A 20,038-nucleotide genomic window follows, 5' to 3' on the forward strand; every position below is an offset into this window, starting at 1 on the left:
GAGCACCCAGGCCAGGGAGAGGCGAAGGAGACCGGCAAAGACAGATGTCTACGTACGCAAAGGGCAAAAGAGTGAAATGGATGAAGCTCCATACGTAGAATGTTAAATAGTTTTTAAACTTGTTACGTTTTGCGCTGTCTGTTCCAGTCTGCCATCACCGCCGGCTGCAGGAAATCTGATAACTACCTGGTGCCGAATTTTCCAGCTTGCGTCGCCATGCTTGGACTGTGCAGCGCATTTGTTTTTCCACAGCTAGTGCAGGATATGAAATCCTATTTACAGACTGATTACCACCATAGGTGCAAGCGTATTTATTTCTAATTGAATGCCGTTTTGTTTTTTCCCTAAACAAACAGACTGGGCATTTTAATTGCAGATCATATGTCCGAGATGTCTAATGTCATTAGCAGACTGTGTAATCTCAGTTTAATGTCGCCGGCAGAGGATCACGCCTCCCCATTTAACCTCTGCTGCCTCCAGAGGGCTTGTTTTTAATTACCAGAGGCTAACGGGCTGACCTTGAGCGTGCCGCACTCGCTTCGAATCCACGCTTGTTGAGCTCTTCTCCGCTCTGTTGGAAAACTGAGAAGGATGGGGTCAAAACGTCCGCTCCATCTGCACGGAAAAATGTCTTTTAGGCACACGGCAAACATTTTCAAAGCTGTTAAGAAGCAACTGTGGTGTGATAGGAGGTTAAAGGATGTCAGAATTGAATACTGATTGTCCGACAGAATCGGACAATCAGATCAGATATACAGTACTGCAACTACTGCTACAATACTGTACAGCATAGATATTTCTAACTGTATATCGTTTAAGACTCACCATAACAGCAGTGAGATGTGGTGTGATCGGCGTGATGTGGTGGAATTAACAGTTCAATGTGACATAAAGGCCGATAATGAACTTTTTCTCACACCCCCTTCTAGGGAAAGAGATTTCAGATGTTTGATAATTAACTGGAGAGAGCACTGAGATGTACTGTGGAAGCATCACTTCCAATTAAATGTGAGCTGGCTTTTGTCATATGTGAAGCCCAAAGCCTTCACTCTACAGCCCTGAGGTACTCCAAACCTGGCCTTGAACAGTGTGGATATGCTGTGTCCTGACTACTCATCGCCACTTTTATTTATTGTTATTTGAGTTCTCCTGACAGAGTGTTCCCAACCTGACCTGCTAATCAGCAGCAAAAACAGGATCCTTGAATGTGTCTAATTTGATGTCTAATTGAGCCCCTTTTCCCGGACAATAAAAACTATTCTTCCAAGGTCAGAGTGTCGACGTGCCCGTTGGCAAACATCTGTCCACCAGACGTTGCTTCCATCCCTCTATCAGGGCTTGTGTGTAGCACTGACTCCAGAACTCCCACCCCCCCCTTCTGCCCAAGACACACGGCATAGTTTCACCGGTGACATTAGCTAAGTCTAGCGAAGTTGAGAAGAAAACAGAATTGGGTCTGCTCCTGTGTCCGTCTCTGTTGGAGACAAAAAGCTGGTTGTGATGGAGGTGGGGGCAGTGCTATCATTGTGGGAACATAATCAGCGGGTCATTTCCGCTGCCCGTGTGCTGTTGTTATCCCTGCGTTCCCCTGGAAGAATGGACTTTTTGTATTGCCGCCTATGCAGAAAATGATAAAGTTTCTTAAAGGAACACATGTGTGTTTATATCTTGAGATACGTGAGTGGGACACAGGCGCTTTGTTTGGTTTTGGTGTGCATTAACCCCCGCTGAAGCTGAGGGCAGCGGGGTTGCTTCTCCCCATCTGCGCAGACAAGGGCTGCGGCCGATGGAACCAGGAAATGAGACAAGGTTTACTGATTGACCCAAAGAGGAGAAGTTAAATTCTCTCTGACAGCACCCTCTGACTGAATAACATAACAAACCAAACGCCGCCCAGAGGACATCGGGTCAGCGGGGGAGTAAAGGGGCGCTATCAGTCTGATGGAGTGAGATCTAAGGCTACACAGAGCAGCGACGCTTCCCAGACAGTAGCTCCATTTAAAGGACCCCTGCAATTTTGTGGCTGTAGACAAAAGCCAATTCACCACTTACCAGGTTGCCAATCAATACAGACCTCGGGCTAAAGGAGTAGCGGCAGGGTGGCGGCGCTGGCCCCCGTAGGTGCCGAGAAAACGAGCAAAACAAAAAACTTTGTTCCATGTATCAGCAATGAAGCACCGCGTCCTTAAGCATTTCCAAATTCTAGCATCAGTTTTTTAACCCGCGGTTTTAATATATCCCACACAATCAGCGCCGGGGGTGGAAATGAATGTCGAGCCTTCAGGATTAAAGATGGAGCGCTGCCCCGTTCATTTAAAATATCCCCCAGAGTCTGTGAATCATGTCACCAACCGCTGGACATCCCTCTGACTTCACGCCAGCGAAAACAACCGATTACGTCAGCGCTCTTTGTGCAGGTTTCAAAGCCTTAATGACGCCCGTGTGATGGCGATCCAGCTGAGGTTAGGGTTTCGTAAATTGTAGAATGGGGGCACTCACATGGCTGCATGGAGACAAATCACAGACCAGAAACTTCAAGAGGAAGCTGTGTAGATGGAGCGAAATGAGATCTCTGCTAACACACTTGCAACCAGTCAGTGTGTGTGTGTGTGTGTGTGTGGGGGGGGGGGAGTGGAAAACAGGGGCTCCAAGTATTTTGAGAGAAAGCCATCTTTGTGTGGTTTTTAAGACTGCTGTCTCTCTCTGGGTTCTGCCTTTGAAATACAGTTAAGACCTTTGATGGAGGTTCTCTGCCAGCCCCTCGGAAAGAGAGGAAAGACGTAAAAGAGAGAAGAGAGGGGGAGTTGAAGGCAAACAGGAGCAGCACGAGAGGAAAAGAGAGCATATAAATCTTTGAATGTTTGCTGCGTTTCGATGTTAACGCCTTGCCGCTTTCTCCGCCTGCCCGCAGCAACTCTATGCCGCCCAACTTGCCAGCATGCAGGTCTCTCCCGGAGCCAAGGTGCCCCAGCTTCCACAGCCCCTCAACACCAGCGGGCCCATTTCTCCTTCGTCTCTGAAGAATGACAAGATCTCCACCAGCCCCCTCACTCAAGTCAAGGTACAAGCCTGAGCTCTTTCCCGGGTGTTCGGAGGCACTTGACCTGTCCCGCTTCAGCTGTTGTTGTCTGAACACATGACATGCACACTGTTCACCGATGCCTTCAGTGTTCCAGCCTGACCAGAGCTGGACGCAGCCTGGAACAGGCCATCAATCAGCTTTAACAAGGCTTTCTCTTTTAAACCAGAACTCTGTGGACATGGTTGCCATGGCTATGGCTGCTCAAAGCCAGTAATTTGTGAAACACATGGATTCATCTATTTTTTTTTTCTGAATTACAACAGCTTTTTGTGTGTGTGCGTGTGTGTGTGTGTGACAAACGTCAGGCAAATGTGCGATTAATGCCTTTCATAAACAACCCAAGTGCAGAATGTGTGTTTTCTGCTGCTGCGTGGCACCGCTCCACCAGACCTCCACGCTGAGGAAAGACCGTATACATCATCTCCACCCGCCAGGGCCGTAATCACAAACACATGCCCATTTGGAGTAGTTTAACTTAATAATATCACAATGGAGAGAAGACCTTAAATCATGGCCTGAAATTGTAGGAAGCCACTCTGGTTTTCTGTTTAAATACACACGTGCGCTCGTGGATGCAGATGCCACGTGCACACTCTAACACACACGTTTGCACGCCTGAGATTGCAAATGAACTCTATCAGAACTTGAATTCCTTGGCTTACTGGGCATCCCTTCCCTTTTCCCGACGTTTCGTCTCTCATCGGCGGGGTTAGAAGTGACGAACCTTCTTGGATGAGAGGTGAAAAGGTCTAAAAGGAAGTCAGGTTGACTTTTCTCACACCAAGAATTTCTTTAAATTATTACAAGTGTCTTTTTTTCCCCCAGATTCACTTGACGCTTTGTTAATTTTAAGTATTTTGAATGATGCCAGATATCACAAAAAGAAGGGAACACACCATCTGCACCCTCAGTCCGCTGGAATCGCCTTTGGTTCGGTTTGTTTGCTTTCAGCTTCGCTCTGTGACAAAATGTTATTGGCACAGCAGTAACAAGGCCTTGGGGCAGTGTTTGCCTGAGCCATATGTTTGGACGAGCAAACACTTCGTCTTTGGAGAAGCTGTTAATGACTGCACGGCCTAATCTGGCTTTAAAAAACCCTCTATATGCTGGGTTATTTGTACAGTGCAGGGTGACGATTGTCTATACGGTTTAAAAGTTTGGGATAATTGGACATTTTTACTCTGCTAGCAAAAAGAGGATAGAAGAGAATGTAAATATTACTTCTGCTCTACTTATTTCTTTATTTACTGCATTAAATATGCAAGTTTTTTGAACATATTTTCTATCCTCTAAATCCTGTAATCAGTGGTACCCTGGAAAATAATGCTCCGAAGACAGAAAACCTCAAGCAACATTGCACCACATGTTATTATTTCAGGGATAAACAAATATACATCCGTGCAAACATGATGAATACAACTATGCACAAATGAGGAGTGAAATTAGAAAAACAAATTAATGAAGGAGATAATGCAAGTCGACATCTGATGAATGGAACAGCTGCCTTTGATCACTGGCAGCGCCGTTATCTGGTCATTATTTATTCTTCGAACCGGAGTGCAGACACGGAGAGCCGGGAGGAGGAGAGGGAGAACAGATGAAGATGTACAGAGAGACACAATCTGCTTTAATTAGTGTGAACAAAGGCGCCGGGCAACTGTGAGGAAGATCACAGTGGCGCGGCTCCTAAGGATGGATGGATGAGGAGAGGAGCGGAGAAAAGCAGAGAGGAAAGATCCAGGGAGGAGGTGTGGGTCAAGACAGGGATCCTATAATTAACTGGGAACAGAGGAGATCTGTGCAGTCTGGGTAAACTGAGCTCCCCCAACTCTGAAAAAAAAAAGGAGGCGGCAGAGGGGGTGCATCTATTCACATCTGTTTTCTGTCATGCTCTTTTCTGTCTGCTTCCGTAGGAGGAAGGAACACAGCCACTTAACCTGTCTGCGCGACCGAAGACGACAGATATGGTCAAGTCCCCCACGTCCCCGACACAAAACCTGTTTCTCGGCAGTAAAAACAGTCCCAGCCTTCTCCCCAAGGGTGGGATTCCTAGTCCACTGGGAGGAGGCCTTGGCCGTAGCTCATCTCTGGGTAAGAGCGTCACTTCACACACAAAAAAAAAGCACAGCACATACGCAAGGGGATTTATTGCAGTCCCAAAATGCAAGCTCCCATTCGGTTCTAAATATGAGAAAAGTGCCACTGTTGTGAGGTCAGTTTCCTGGTTTTGTGGCTTTTTTTTGTTCCGTCGTAGTAATTTCATGGTCCAAACCGTGTGTGCGCAGATATTCTGTCCAGCTTAAACTCCACCGCGCTGTTCGGGGACCAGGACACAGTGATGAAGGCCATCCAGGAGGCCCGGAAAATGCGGGAGCAGATCCAGAGGGAACAGCTGCAGCATCACCAGCAGGGCATGGAGGCGAAGCTGTCGGCCCTCACTTCAGTGGGCCTCAACAACTGCAGGACCGACAAGGTTAGGGCCGCCGGCGGGAAGCCGCTCGCCGTTTCATACCAGATTCAGGTCAACTTCCGAGGAACCTGTTTGTGCATGTTTGGCTCAACTACCGTCAGAAACATAGAAGAAAGTAGAACATGGTGGTTTTGATACATCACTAAATTCTTAAGAATCCTTTTTTTAAAATCCAGATCCAGGGAGGTAGGAGCTGGCACAGTTCAGAGTCTGCATGTGTGTTTGCTTAAATTAGCCTAAATATGTTTGTATGTGCATGTTCAGAGGCCTTGGCCTCGGCGTTGATGGCGTGAGGGCCGTGACAGGCCACGCCGGTGCCCCGGTGTGGCTAAAGAACACTCTGAAGTCTCTGCCCAATTAAAGCAAACTAGCAGCCCTCGCCGTCCCCTGACATGGGATGAGGTTGCTTTGTACCAGGAACACACACTCCCAGGGATTCCCTTTAAAAATATCTTCAATCGATGAGTCAATCAAGGGGAAAAAAAAAAAAACTGTCCTCCTCACTTCAGCTTGATGCCACGTTGCCAGTTGGCTGTGAGGAACAGGCAGGAACTGGGAGCGATGCTCATTAATATTTCAGTACCTGACACTTTCAACCAACAGCCTCAACTAGGTCAGTGTATATGTAAAAAAAAAAAAAAGTCAATGAATTGACTTGAATTCGGCGTTCGGGAGAGCTCAGGGTCTATGCAGGTGGCAATCAAGCGCGCTGTCTCAGAAGCGACGTTAATTGGTGCAGCCCACAGACGACAGCGCTTCTCTAATGCGTCCACCTTTTTAGGCATCCGTATAACTTTGCTAAATGTGCAGCATCAGGAATTTAATCTGTTTTCCGTGACGCCAGCGAGATCTCTACTGTAATCTGTCTTCTTTCGCTCTTTTGTTCAGCGCCACACGGCATGTGAGGTTTTCAGCAAACGCGTGCGAGCTGCCCTCATTCCTCCCAGCTGAGGTGTGTCTGTGGTCAACCTCGCGGCTGAATGTGCCGCGACATGAAAGCTGTAACCCAACAATGCCTGTAAAAGGCAATTTTCAACAGGCCTCATTGTCCTGTGCAGGCAGAGCTTAACTCTCAGCTTAGTCCTCAGAAGTTTTTTGTTTCCCCTTTTCCTGTCTTTTGTCTGCTCCCCTTTTCTAACATGGAGAGGTATCTAAGTTAACCGAGAGAGGTGAGCAGGTCTACAAGCTAGCTGCATCAGCCCAGACGAAGGGCAAATTATCCGGCCTTAAGTGCAGCGGTGGGGTCGCACCACAGCAAAGTGTGACGTGAAGTAAAGGAAAGTGATGCAAAAACAGGCCTCTGCTTCCTATTGATATCAACAAATAAACCATCACGTCATGCACGTCCCCTCACAGCAGCGTTGGCTGGTCCAACGACGCCTCCACGGCTGCGCTCGATGCTCCGGGATCAGGCACATCGTGGTGAGAGGGGGCTTTAGTTTGGGCTGACACCAGTTTATCAAGTCAGCTAAAAGAATTGCCCCATCATCTTCGTCCTTCGTTGGCAATAAAGAACAGCAGGCTGTAATTCAGTGAAATGAGGCGGCAGGAAGGACAGCGAGTGAGAGACATACAGAGAGAGAGAGAGAGAGGCTTTTGCTGATACAAGCCGAGAAACTAGAACCTCGGATAAAAGCTCCCACTTTGGTCAGTTTCAGAATATTAATATTTCACCGAGGGAGGGGGTCACCAGACATAAATACAGCGTGCTCTCTAATAGCGCCGCTCCCAGTCTCTTGTTTGGAAGTTTATCATGGTGAGAGCTTACATGAATAAGATTCTGAAAAAGGTAACATAAATGGGATTAAGGAGAGGTTAAGATCATCCAGTGTGGCTGTTGGCAGGGGGATATTAAATATTGATTTATCCCGCTGTAATGACCGGGCAGAGGAGTGGGTCTAAGTGCTGCTTACAGATGGATCAATTCATCTTTTTATACAAAGTGGGTCCCGCCAGTACAATGCAGTCCTCCTAACCTCTCACACCAGTCCCTCTCTCGCCCTCTCTCTCTTCTCCATACCCCCATAGGCGAACAAGGTGTGGAACACACTCTCAGAACACTGTACCAGCCTTTATCCCGAGGACATGTAAAATATTCATGCCTAACTGGATCAGACATTCTTGTCTTTTTATTTGTCTCTTTTTACTACTATACATCCCATCAGTACAATAAAACCTTTTACAGCCCCTCTGCAATTTACCCTTTTGAAATATTTATCTAAAAGTATTATTGTCTGCAGAGGGCAATTACTTTGTTTCATTATTTACCATCTCCTCTCATCCAGCGGAGGCTTTTACCTTGAATGTGCCCACAGACAAATCCACGTGAATCCATTTGTATCCATTTGAATTGTTTCCCTCTATAATGCGTTGCAGCTATATCTGGCTGTTTATCAGGGTCACGGGTGAATAAATATCAAGTGTTGGTTTCCATATGTCTGCACTTAGATGGAATATCCACCCATCTCTCCCTTTTGGTCAGGAACCTTGATGGCTTGTTGATGGCTCTTCCTGGGGACCTTTATTTTTGTTGTTTACATAAATCTGGTGTCTTCCAGGCCACCTTAAGGTGACCAAAAAGAGTCGAGTGGAGTCTCTGTGCTGACGAGCGCCATAGTTTGCTAGGACAGTTTGTCTGACGCTGCATCTGCGTTGCCCCGGAGATCGTGCGAGATAAAATATATTCCTCTGCTGACATGTCCCTAACTGGAATCAAAAGGTGAAAGGCCAGTGTATTAACCTATTGAACTGCCCCTTTCTGCCCTGCGGCTGCACCTCTCCCCCGTATTGATGACTGCAATTGTCCATTTGCCGCATCCCAAAGCTCATCCTGTAAATATTCAAATGGAGCTTACGCCGGGGCTCCACAAAATCCAGATTCCTAACCTATTGGTTATAGCGGTTACAACGTTGAATCCGGCGTGCATGTGGGTCTGTGTGCATGCACCCAGGCACACACACGTGTGTGTGTGTGTGTGTGTGTGTGTGTGTGTGTGTGTGTGTGTGATGCCAGGGCCCTCACAAAGACTTTCAATATAATCTTGTCTGGTCTGCAGCCCTGGAAGCAATTTTCTGCTCCTTTTCGACTGCTGTCTTGGAAATTGCAGACCAAGGCGTTTTGGCTGCAATGTAAATCCTTGGCATACAAGGGTTTGCCCATCCAAATTAGATTATGCTCAGCTCCCAGACATTGGCTGTAGCCAGAGAGTGCTATTGTGAAGATTGCTTACATTAATGCTTTGTCCAATTGTTCACGTGTGCCAAAAGATTAAAAACAATTTATGACTCTGAATAATGTGCGTGGGTCTGCAGGCTGCTCTCCCAGGTCAGGTCTCTACCCCGCCTCGCCTCTTCCCCAGAAAGGCATCAATTCAGCATCTTGCTAGGGTCGTTTGGCGGCGGCCGCTCCATTATGGTCTACAGTTGTCATTTGACGTGGTGAATTTTCTGGCCTGCTGCAGAAACGCTGCCTGGCCTGATAGCCAGTGCCTGTGCTACGTGCAACAAAGCATGGCGGCGATAATAGACCACAAAGCACCATTTATAGTCTCTAGTATTGTTTTACTGCATGGATTCACAATGCTTTCAATGTGGAACTGCTCGTCAGGTTTGCTCTGATTTGCATCCTGGGGGTCTTGATAAGCCTTTTTAGCGCAGCAGAGCTACCACGGTGTTGAAATGGCTTCACATTCTGCCCTCCTCAAATTATTTTTCATATATATGGGCCCGAGATTGACAGAAGAGTATAATATTTTAGCCCGTGTGTGAGTGTTCTGAAGCGTGCACACAAACGTGAAATAAATCTGCTTGTTGAGACTAAATCCACATTTCAAATTGGCGCTGAAAGGTCATATTTTGTGGGTTTGACTTGTTTCCCCTCTTGAAAGAAAGAAAGGAAAAACCCACACATGTGGAATAACGCTAGCACATCTTTCTTTCTCCAAACAACAAACAGTCGATTGGCAGACGGCCCGGATGAGAGTCACCGACGAGCTTTTTAAATATTTTCAGAGCCCTAATTTAATTATCAGCCCTCCATCCATCTCTTTAATGAGGTGATGCCCTGGCAGCCCAAATGAGACGGCACCAACCTGCAATCTCTGCCTGACGTAGAGGGCGAGTGCGACTGAACCCGGGCCAGCCTCCTGCGGCCGCTACTGTTGATTCTACCATTTCTTCTATTAGTCTTAGCAGAGGGAGGCTTCTGGGTACAAAAACACCCCCCCAAAAAAGTGCCTGCATGAAAGGAGCCGTGGGTTCACCGCATGGCTGGTTGTACTTAACATCTATAGATGGTTCAGGAGTCGCAGAAACAACTTGAAAGCTGCAGACTTATAAATAACGTCGCAACTGGTTACAATAAAAATCCAAAACAGATGAGGTGCTGAGCCGTGTTAAGGGCAGTCTTTGTTTCCAGCAGGACTGGGACAGATTGTTGAGGGGTTTAGTCTGAGACCCTTGGAGAGAAGAATAGAGGGCCACAGACCACAGCGCTGACTGACATTTGATACACAAAGCCCTCCATTGTGGTCGGAGCCACTGCCTGCAACTTGCCACATTCCAGGTGTATGATATTAGCAGCGCCAGCACATTATCAACCATAAGTAGCCGTTTCTGATCCTGCAGCTGTTAAAGCTCCCAATAATGAAAATTTCAAACATGTGCAGACGCGCAGTTCCCAAATGTTGACCAGAATCGACGGAGTATCATATATGAAGTGTTTACAGAAGGTTTAAAGGCCACATGATTTATACCAGGCTCCTCCAGATTTGTAGAAGAAATGTTATGGCAGCCGGTTGTCTGAACAAACAAGGTCCTGCTGGATTTATTATCCTGGTGCCCTGTGGTTTGTGTTTTTCAGGATATCATTAATATATATTCATATCGTCATGGCCTTCTCTGTCTGCCTTCCTCTCTGCAACTCTCAGGTCCATCTGACAATTAAACTGCAGTCCAATTTTCAATGTGTTTGGACTTTAGGTGAACTTTTTTGCAAGGTATTCCATTAAGAGGCTATTTTTGAATTTGTAGCGCTTTGCTACATCTTGTTCTTTAACTCACTGAGACACCTTTGAGCCATTCTTCCCCTCAGGCCTGCCTTATCAGCATGCCCTGCAGGAAAAACTGAGATGTTCACAGATGGGTTTTGGATTCAGACTGAGCATAAATACAACTAGAACAGATTTTTACACAGCGTTGAAACTGGTATTGATAGCATGGATGAAGTGGGGCAAAAGACATTATCTTAACAATTCAAATCAAAACCATTTGTTTGAACCACAGAAATTGGATTATGGCCTTGAAGAAGGACTAACCTAAAGGAAATTCCAGGATCTGAGTTTCAAGGCAGAGTAGAAAGAATACCAACAGTGTTGGATCTGAGGCCTCCTCAGGTCCCAGCAGTCATAGGAAGAATTACCAGTCGGAGGGGTGAGGGAGCAACGGTAAATCCGGAGATCTCCCCATTGAATTTCTGTCCGTCCACTCTTGTTTCTCTTTCTGTCTCAGCTTCTCCATCAACAGGCTTAAGTTTCTTCTGCAACGTGGACTTTCCACAGGTACCCCTATTACAATATCTGCTGCTGAAAACGAATCCCTTTCCTGTTATACACACACAACTGCAGTCTTTTCATGCATCAAAACGTTCACTTTTTTCCTTCCAGGAGTTCCAAACTCACCCTGCTCCCTTGTATAGGAACATTTTGAGCAAATTCAGTGTAAATAATACAGACTAACTTCATTTATATTTCAACAAACCTGGAAGATTCGGAGGCTTTGCCTATAGCTGGGAGCTATTTACAAAGGTTGGCAGCATGATCCTAAATATAGGGCAGGAGTAGGCACAATGCACAGGGCCGTCCTCCACCCGCCTCTGCCCAGAATACACCCTGTGGGCAGAACGGCAGGCCTCCAGCACATGTTCTGCGGTGGGCCAGATTAAAGCTCTCTCTACAGCAGCACAAGGCCTCTTTCGCATTGCTCCGGCCAACAAGTTGCACAGACTCCACTATCTGTCTTTCCACTTCTCTCGCAACTTTGCCGGGCCGCCACTTAACAGAACGGGGATGATATTATTGCGGGTGGCAGTCTTTTACAGCTGAGAGTTCTGTAATTTTAGTTGTGGGGTGGAGAGAGACGCATGCTGAAGCCATTTGAGGGAGGAACCGGTTGCTCCTCAGCGTTCGTGGTCGGGGAGGGCGGAGAACAGCGCCAGCTTTTACGTCTTTTGTCGCCTTTATTTTCATGTTCACCTTCGCACGGACACACTTCCCCCGTAGTTTCCGTCTCCTGTGCACTTTTCTGCAGGAAGAAACCTCCACCTTATAGCCCATCTCTGCTGGCACGACTGCAGCTTTCCCGACACGCCACTCGTCCTCTGTTACTCCTGCATGTTAGAGTGATCAGTAAAAATTTAATGACACTATAAAATTGTAAAAGTGCCATTAATTTATCACAGCAGTTGATGTGTGGGCAGTAAAGAAGCATTACTTCACTGAATATTTTCAGGCATTAAAACAAAACCTCCGATGCTGTATAGATAATTTACTGCCATCATTTCAACTGTGATTCTAATTTGCAGCCATAAATCACCAAACTTATAACCAATAAGTGTATTAAGCTCAGTATATAAAATTTTATTAAAGTTTGCGACGCCATATTAGACAGATATTAATTAGCGTGGCTAACAGGAGGCTGTATCCTTGCGTGCAGGAATGGCTAGCATGGCTCGACGTGATCCTTTTACGGTATGTTAAATGAAGTCGGTCCTCCAACAACGGCCTCATTCACTCTCCCTCCAGCTGTCCTACGTGTTCATCTAATCGCACGACTTTGTGCGACGGAGGTGCGAGTTGGGCCCCGAGGTAGTTATTAATAACACCCACTGACGGATGGCTGCTGTTCTCCCGCCTTCTCGGCCCAACGTGATGCTTAATGATCATGAGTTTATAAAAGGACTTGATTGATAAGGAGGTGCCGCCGGAGTGCGGAAGAGCGACGAGATGACGACTTTATTACAGACGTACAGTAACCGTGAACGCCGCGCCTTGCCGGCGAACTGTCCGCTTAATCGCACATCAGTCACTTTGTCAACGGGCTGCTGGCTTTTTTCATTAAGAGCAATAATGTGGCCGGGTGATAAATACCGCTGTGCTTTATCGTGCGTGTGTTGCGTGACACGGGGGTGGGGCCGGGGAAAAGAAGCGCCGCGCTCCGTCTCACGCTTTAGAAAGCATCCTCTCGCCCAGCGGGGACCGTCACATATGTCATAATTAGAAAACACTTAAGTAAGCAGAGGGCCGTCAGACGGACAGGCTCTAATCACAGGCCATAAGCAGGTAGTGGTTAATTGTATATCAGAATCACTCAGCTGGCCATAAATAATGAGCGCTCCTTCGGTTGCGCTGGTAAATTGCAGCACTCTTTCTGTCTTTTTCACAGTCTCTTTCTTTTGAGAAATAGTTTTTGAATAAATAAAAGCACGGAGGAAATCTGAATGTGAAAGACCTCAAATGGACTCAGAGTGTCTCCATCCTTCATCCTGTCACTTTTCTTTAAAGCCAGGAGGGGGAAAATGGAGGACCGTCTCCTTTGACGGATGTTTTTGAAATGTCTTGTAGTTAAATCTCTTGCCTGTCAATGTAATTGTCCCCTATATGTATGTTTCTTTTCCCGGCCAGGTAACTGTAACACAATCTAAAATTCAGCCGCGAAACCTATCGCCATAACAATCAGTTAGGTCTGCTTAATTTTTCAACACCTTTCTGCTGTTCCGAGTGGACAAAAACTTCCCAGTGGGGGGAGGAATGAGGAAAACATAACCGTTACAATGCATTACAAAAGGCTAAAAGATTAATGTTGCTACGGCGAGGGAGCTGTTAGCATTGTGCGGGGGAGGTCTACCTGAGCGTGTGATGGACAGGTTGAGAAAAAGGAAGAGGCAGAGGTCAGCGCAGGCGGCGCATCTTTGGCAGAGATTGAACGCTCACCCTGGGAGTAAAACAAATGCTTTTTTATGGATGGTGGCAACATGCCTGCTTTTAGTGTCATCCAGGCGAAACCTGGGGGGGGGGGGGGGGTATTATTTGTATCATGCGGAGTCAAAGTGTCCATCTCCTAGTTGAGTCTTTAGAAAGGAAGACAGCCCTTTGCTAATGCCCCGCGTATTCACAGAGGAAGTAGGTCATCCAACAATGGAGGAAGCAGCAGTCGGCACTCTCCCCTTGCATAATACATTAAGTGTAATGTGCAGCAACCATTCAGAGGCCCCCCGAAAGCTGTTATTTTATTCTGTAAATGCACATGGACATGACATTTAATACTGTCACGGAGTGCGGAATGACAGGGTTTTATTGTGCGTCAAGTACAACACGATGCCAAGTTTAATCTGAGCACAAAGCGACATGACAAACGGGGGGAAAACACGGGCGCATTCTGCAAAGCATGAATTCTGAATAAATGATGGGCACTGAGCTGTGCAGACTGGAAGGGAGGATGTGAGGAGAAGATTACAGAGGAAAATCTGAGCGCTGCAAAGAGGGCCGCGGCCCCCATTGTGTGCTTGGGATCACAAAGTATCCTTCTGTAAATCTATTTATGGCACCCCTGGCCCTATTTTGTCTGGCTCCTGCCGTCCATTACAGCAGGAAAGAGAGAGGAAGTGCAGCTACATCATGTCAAAAGAGCAGCTCTTCGGAAGGACATGTGCTTCAAAACCTTGTTTTTTGAGGGGGAGGTGGGGGTTCAGGTTCCTGGCAAGTTCTTTTATTTTAATCATGGTGCAAATTTGTGTCCCCCCCCACAGGAGAAGGTACACTTCGACAGCATCGGGCACCACTTTGGCAAGCTGGGTGAAGAAGGAAAGATTGGCCACAGAGTTATTGACCTGACCAGGCCGGAGGATCTGGACGGTAAGGCCGCCTCCTCTTCTCTACCTGTCATCTGTGCTGTAGAGTGTTGAGGGGTTTGTTGGAAAAACAAAGTCGACACGGGGGTGTGAGGGGGTGAGCGCTGACTGAGATGAGCCAGGGCACAAAGGTTTTCACAGGTAGGTGAGCGGTGGACAAGGATGTCTGAGGACAAAAGCTGGCTCTTCTCCCAGTGCAGCTCCTTGTCTGAAGTCTGGGCCGCAGGGGTGTCAGGTTCAGGTTTGCACCCGCGTGGCAAAGCATCATCGGCCCTTTGTGGGCCAAGCTGCCGTAAAGAAGAAGGGAGCGCCTCCGTGTGTTAATGTTTGTCCGACAGAAATATTTTGGGCGGTTTCCATGGCGCTTGAAAACAAGGAAAATGGAGTAAATACAGTGAGTCGTCTGTGATGCCGCAGAAAAGAAGATATTTAACCTATCAGGAGCTTTAAAAAGCACCATATTTCCATCCCGGTGGGAACCTTCTGTTCCCTGCTACTGTGGAGTCAGGACCCAAACAGAGGAAACACCAGGATGGTTGTGTCCTTTTAGGGCCAAAAGGGGGAGGAGCTCACGTCAGAGGCCGCACTCCTGTTTTCCCAAGTGGGCTGTGGATCAGGAGCAGGGAGAGGTCAGAAGGTCCCCTTCCCAGGAGGGAACGCCAGGAGCCGGGGTAGTCGGCATAACTCAGAGCTTGCGGCAGACTCATCATTTCTTCATTCCTCCAAGCACAAATATATCCCCTCCGTCTATTTCAGCCCCACACGCAGGACGAGGGAAGTGGACAGTTTTATGATGTGAACCATCGAGTGTTTACTCTTCTGAGGAGATGTTTACTTTCAAAGACCTCTCTGAAACGGAGGCACAGCTCCTCTGTGTACCTTGATATATCAGACTCACGTTTTTGGTGCTCGCGTCTCTCAAAAAGATCCTCAGATGTAAACTTTTAAAGCAGCCTTAAATCAGTTTGGCATTTTCCAATGTTGGAATAAAACCTTACTCTGTACTTTTTTTCCCCGAATTTCGGAAGCTCAAAAAACTACCAAAGAGTCCAGTTATACATCTTTTAACAAATGCTTCCTTTGCTTTCCTGAACAGGAAAGTTACTGGGCGCACCCCACCCCATACCCCCCCTCGCCCCCCCTCGCCCCCACCCTCACCTCGGCTGTGAAAGCCCCTCGGTGTGAAGCAGCCTTTACTCGGAATCAGAGCGGCCTGGTCCGAACAGACCTGACGCTTCTGTCATCACAGCAGTTCACAGAAAGCTTTCGGTCTCTTAAGCTAATATTTGTGAAGCACGCAGCAACCAAAGTCCCAACGACTCGGGGAGGGGGGAGAGCCGGGATGGAAATAGATAGGATTTCCTTCATTTCACAAAGCCACGAGCCACACACACGAATCCCACCACAAATTCATTAGGTCTTTTTAAGCTCCGATGAAAACATCAGCAAATACCACACAGGCCTCGGCCAGGGGAGGGCCTTTGTTCATTCACATGTGGCGGCGCTCGGTAGCCGAGGCTGTGTGTTTGTCTAAACCTCCCCTGCCGTCACCGACGGTCCACAGAGAATAAAGGCTTGTTGAGAGATATGTGGAGACAGGAAATAGAATTAATCTGAAACAATAAGCGCGATGATATCAAGAAAAGATGAGTCCAACCGAGCCCCTTTACGTCGACTGCTCGGAACTGCCGTTAAGCCGTGCGTGATCCGATTGTTTGAGGAGGATTCTGTTGTTGTTTTTCTTCCACTGTGAGGCCGTGGGAATCAGGCTACGGGTTTGTCGCTCAGAATTTCCTTACATCAGAGGCCATAAGACAATCGCTAAATAAGTCACGACCATAACTAAAAAATACAGAGTTCTAATGTTGGGAAATTCATCCCAAACACTCCCTGTTTCTTCTGTTATGAAAGGCTGCACTTAAACACGGCTAAATGCATATAAGGGAGAAAACATAAGTCAAAGACGTGGCCTGCATGTTCGGACAAGTTAGCATTTGTTCCCATGTGGATACACTTACACAAGCACACACACACACACACACACACAGTTGGAAAAAATTTAGACCTAAAAGGGAAAACATCGTAATATTGGACTGATATCCCTCTTAATTTGTAGTTGTTTAATTAGCATGTTATTAGCAGACTCTAATAAGGGGGCACTGGGGGTCACCCTGTGGGTTCCAGTGCTGGCTTCAGGTCTGGTAGAGGCTCGATTTTGAGCGTAAAATACCTTCAGTCGCAGGAGTTAGATGGGATCTCAACAGGGGGAAGACTTGGCAGCTTTTCGTGATTGTTGCCTACTAACCGCTGGTGCTCTTGAGCGGATTCCTGGGTGACATTATGTGTCTGCCCGCAGAACAAAGATGAGCCGGGGGCAGGGGGGGGGGGGAGCGTTACCCTCTGGCTTGTTACCTGGTCGAGTCTGAGCCTGCAGCACACAGGTGTTATAGGATCTGGAGCCTCGCTTCATACAGTTTCTTTTTTCTTCTCTCTCTGCTATTACCCCCCACACCACCACCACCACACACACCTTTTACTGACATACACAATTCTTTCCCACTGTAATTCATGCCGCTCATCCGCTGTGTTTCCAGGATAGACAAATTAAAAGCGGGCTCTCATATCGCTCTGTCACACTTGAGCTGTGGGCCTCATGAATCAAAATAAATTCTATTAAGCGACACTCCCTCTGTTTCACCGCCTCCTCAGCCTCCACCCGGGCGGCCTGCCCCCGTCGACGTGAAACATCTGTGTTTATTTACACAATCACACACAAAACCTAACTGATTTCTAGATGTGCCACACCTCCGGGAGAAAACAAAAAAGCTCATTTGCAGGATGTCAAAACTGAAACGATTATGCGCGTAATCCTTAGCGCCTGTGCTTCTGATGAAGTCACATTTAACACATTCTAGGGACGTGAATACGATCTTAAAGTTGCGAATGAGTTTTCCAAGAAAGCATTTTATGGCCTTACAAAAAATCCCTCTGCTGACTGCTGCTCACTGTGTTCCACACTGCTGGAATTAGCTAGCCATCTGTGTTCCTCTATAAACCGTGCAGATGCTAGTCCTACATCTTGAATCTGCATTTGCACCATTTGTTTAGTGCGTTTGGTCGAAGTTTTTCTTGAGCCTTCTTAAATATGGGCAGAACAGAACAACAAGGTACTGACAGAGTCAAAGGGCCAAACACTCGAACTGTCCACCATGGTTGAGGGAGCTCAATAGTAACTCATGGTGCTTTGGTGACCAACTGTTTCTGCTGTTTGCAAACCTTCACGAAGTTGGTTTAATTGCAATCAACCCAGCTTCATGAAGGTTAGGTTGATTGTGTTTTGTTTTAGTAATGAGGCACACTAGCTACTGTTCCGTCCTGGACTGACGAGTTAGCGCATCTCAGAGACCAGCGTAGTCGACTGAATGGGTGGGTGTCCGGCCCGAGGCAGAAGGTTTCAGCCCCGTTTGATACCTTCATTACTTTGTTCCTCACAAACGCCGACCCGCTGCACCTGCCTGTCTCGGCTCGGGTGGAGATGTTGTCATACTTCTTCATTTCAGCTGCTTCCTGCAGCATCAGAGGGAGCGGCGGCACTTCCCTTCAAGCCGACAACATGGCGAAAAAACACGATGCTTCATCTGTTTCCCTCTGCTGAACAGAGTCACGTGGCTGGTTTCCTGGCTAACTATGGATGTGACTCTAGCTGATTGCAGGCACTTGCCTCCTCCCCCCACTCCCCCACCCCGCTGTAAGAAGCTCACCTCTGCCCGTATGCATGCATGGCAGTATATAAATTGCTGAATCAGTGTCAGTGATAGAGTAATGGCACGGGAAGCATCATAAATTACAGCGAGCGATCCCGTGGCGCAGACACTGGCTGTCGTGTCTGAGTGAGCGCTGCGCTCCTGAGCTAATGAATACCTTCATCTGGCCCCGGCAGTCAGCAGATTGCCCCGCGTTGATGGATACTGTCAGCCCTCTGCCACACCACATTTCATTGCACAATAAACATGGTTGTCAAAACCAAACAAAGTGAAATCAATTCATCCCGGACACAGGCGTAAGCTAAATGAAATGAACGTACTGTGGGGCTGCGGTGGGAGCGAGGGAAGTGTATTATTTCTGAATTCATTAGATCTGGGGGGCACTGGCAGCAGAGGAGTTTGGAAAGAGATGAGAGGAGACAATCTTTAAACAATTAGATTATTCTTTAATTCAATTAAAAAAACTGAAATAATTAAACCAAAATGTAAATACTTTCATAAATTACTGCCACCCTGTTTTATCATTCTTGGATAAAATTGTATTAATGTACAGTATATATATTTTTTTAAATAAAAGAAAATATTCCTTTTAACTGATATTTACCTACGAAACAAAAATCCCCTTTCCTAACAATGACTCCAAACCATTTTTTTAGATGTGACTGGCAACATTCAGTGGTTTAAGCAGCTTTGTGGGTCCTTTACAATGATTTTCCATCTAAACCCGAAACCCAAAGGCCGGACCTTTTTCTAACCTCAATTCAGTTTTGACTCTTAGACTTAAAGTTTCCACGCTGTATTTTATTGATCGAGTTGTGGGGCCCCGATTTTGGCCTTGAAGAAGAACCCACAGCACGAGTTAAATCCCCAAGCTAGAACCCCATAGGAAGAAAAACACACACACACACACACACCACACACACACACACATTTCCAAGTTGCGGGAAAGCCTATGGATCAAAAATATAGCTGTTTGACCATTAAACATGAATTGTGAAAATCAATTTGTCAGGCTGTTTCCTCGGCACAACCGTCCCATTTTAAATTATCCTGGCATTGGTTGTGTGTCCCATTACAACATCTGAATGAAATGTGAGCATGCACACACACACACACACACACACACACAGCCTTTTCCTTATTGGCCTGTCCTGATACTTTGGTCAAAGTTAACTTGCTCCTCCAAAACCGAGCCAGCGGGACGGAAGCGCAGAACATCTTCTGCGATCCGAGCCGAGCCAGGATTTTCCCGCACAATCTCAATTACTCATTAAGAGTTTGATTTTGTTTATTGACTGAAATAATAATAGAAATCAAACCCCAGGTAATGTTTGCCAAGCCCGCTCATGGAGGGTTTAATGAGAAGGCTTCACATGTGGATGATGAAATATGCATGAGTCATCCCGAGCTTTCTTTTCCAGATTTGAGATCATTAAAGATGTATCGTAGCATATGGAAGCCTCTTTTTTTTGTCTTATTTTTCAAGCCTTGTTTATCAACATGTTTTTGTTTGTTTAAATATTCATACTGCTTTTATTTAATTCTTTCACATCTTACATATAAAATGAAGCAAATGCACATGCAAACAGAAATCATTATCACTCTGATGTACAGTTTAATATCGAGAGAAACTCTCTTATGCTGATTGTGAATGCCCTGATTGAGGCACGGAGCTTTGCAGAATTGGCATCATAAATGTGCATCTGGTTTGTTTCACTCTGCGTGTGTGTGTGTGTGTGTGTGTGTGTGTGTGTGTGCAATGAATGAAGGAAAAAGAGAGAATTCCTCAAATGCTGCTTGATATTCTCGATCTTTCT

At 46.6% G+C, this 20,038-nt stretch overlaps 1 protein-coding gene across 5 annotated transcripts in view; it reads left to right on the forward strand.

Annotated features, from left to right (window-relative positions):
* sox6 (SRY-box transcription factor 6) overlaps positions 1-20,038 on the forward strand; it is a 104,595-nt gene that overhangs the window by 78,412 nt on the left and 6,145 nt on the right. For all 5 annotated transcript variants that reach the window (XM_057024848.1, XM_057024866.1, XM_057024858.1 and 2 more), the window contains 4 exons: positions 2,912-3,061; positions 4,996-5,173; positions 5,368-5,555; positions 14,356-14,461. In XM_057024848.1, coding sequence (XP_056880828.1) covers positions 2,912-3,061; positions 4,996-5,173; positions 5,368-5,555; positions 14,356-14,461 — 622 coding nt within the window. The remainder of the gene's footprint in view (positions 1-2,911; positions 3,062-4,995; positions 5,174-5,367; positions 5,556-14,355; positions 14,462-20,038) is intronic.

The sequence above is a fragment of the Takifugu flavidus genome, chromosome 2, assembly GCF_003711565.1.
Source record: "Takifugu flavidus isolate HTHZ2018 chromosome 2, ASM371156v2, whole genome shotgun sequence".
Lineage (NCBI taxonomy): Eukaryota > Metazoa > Chordata > Actinopteri > Tetraodontiformes > Tetraodontidae > Takifugu > Takifugu flavidus.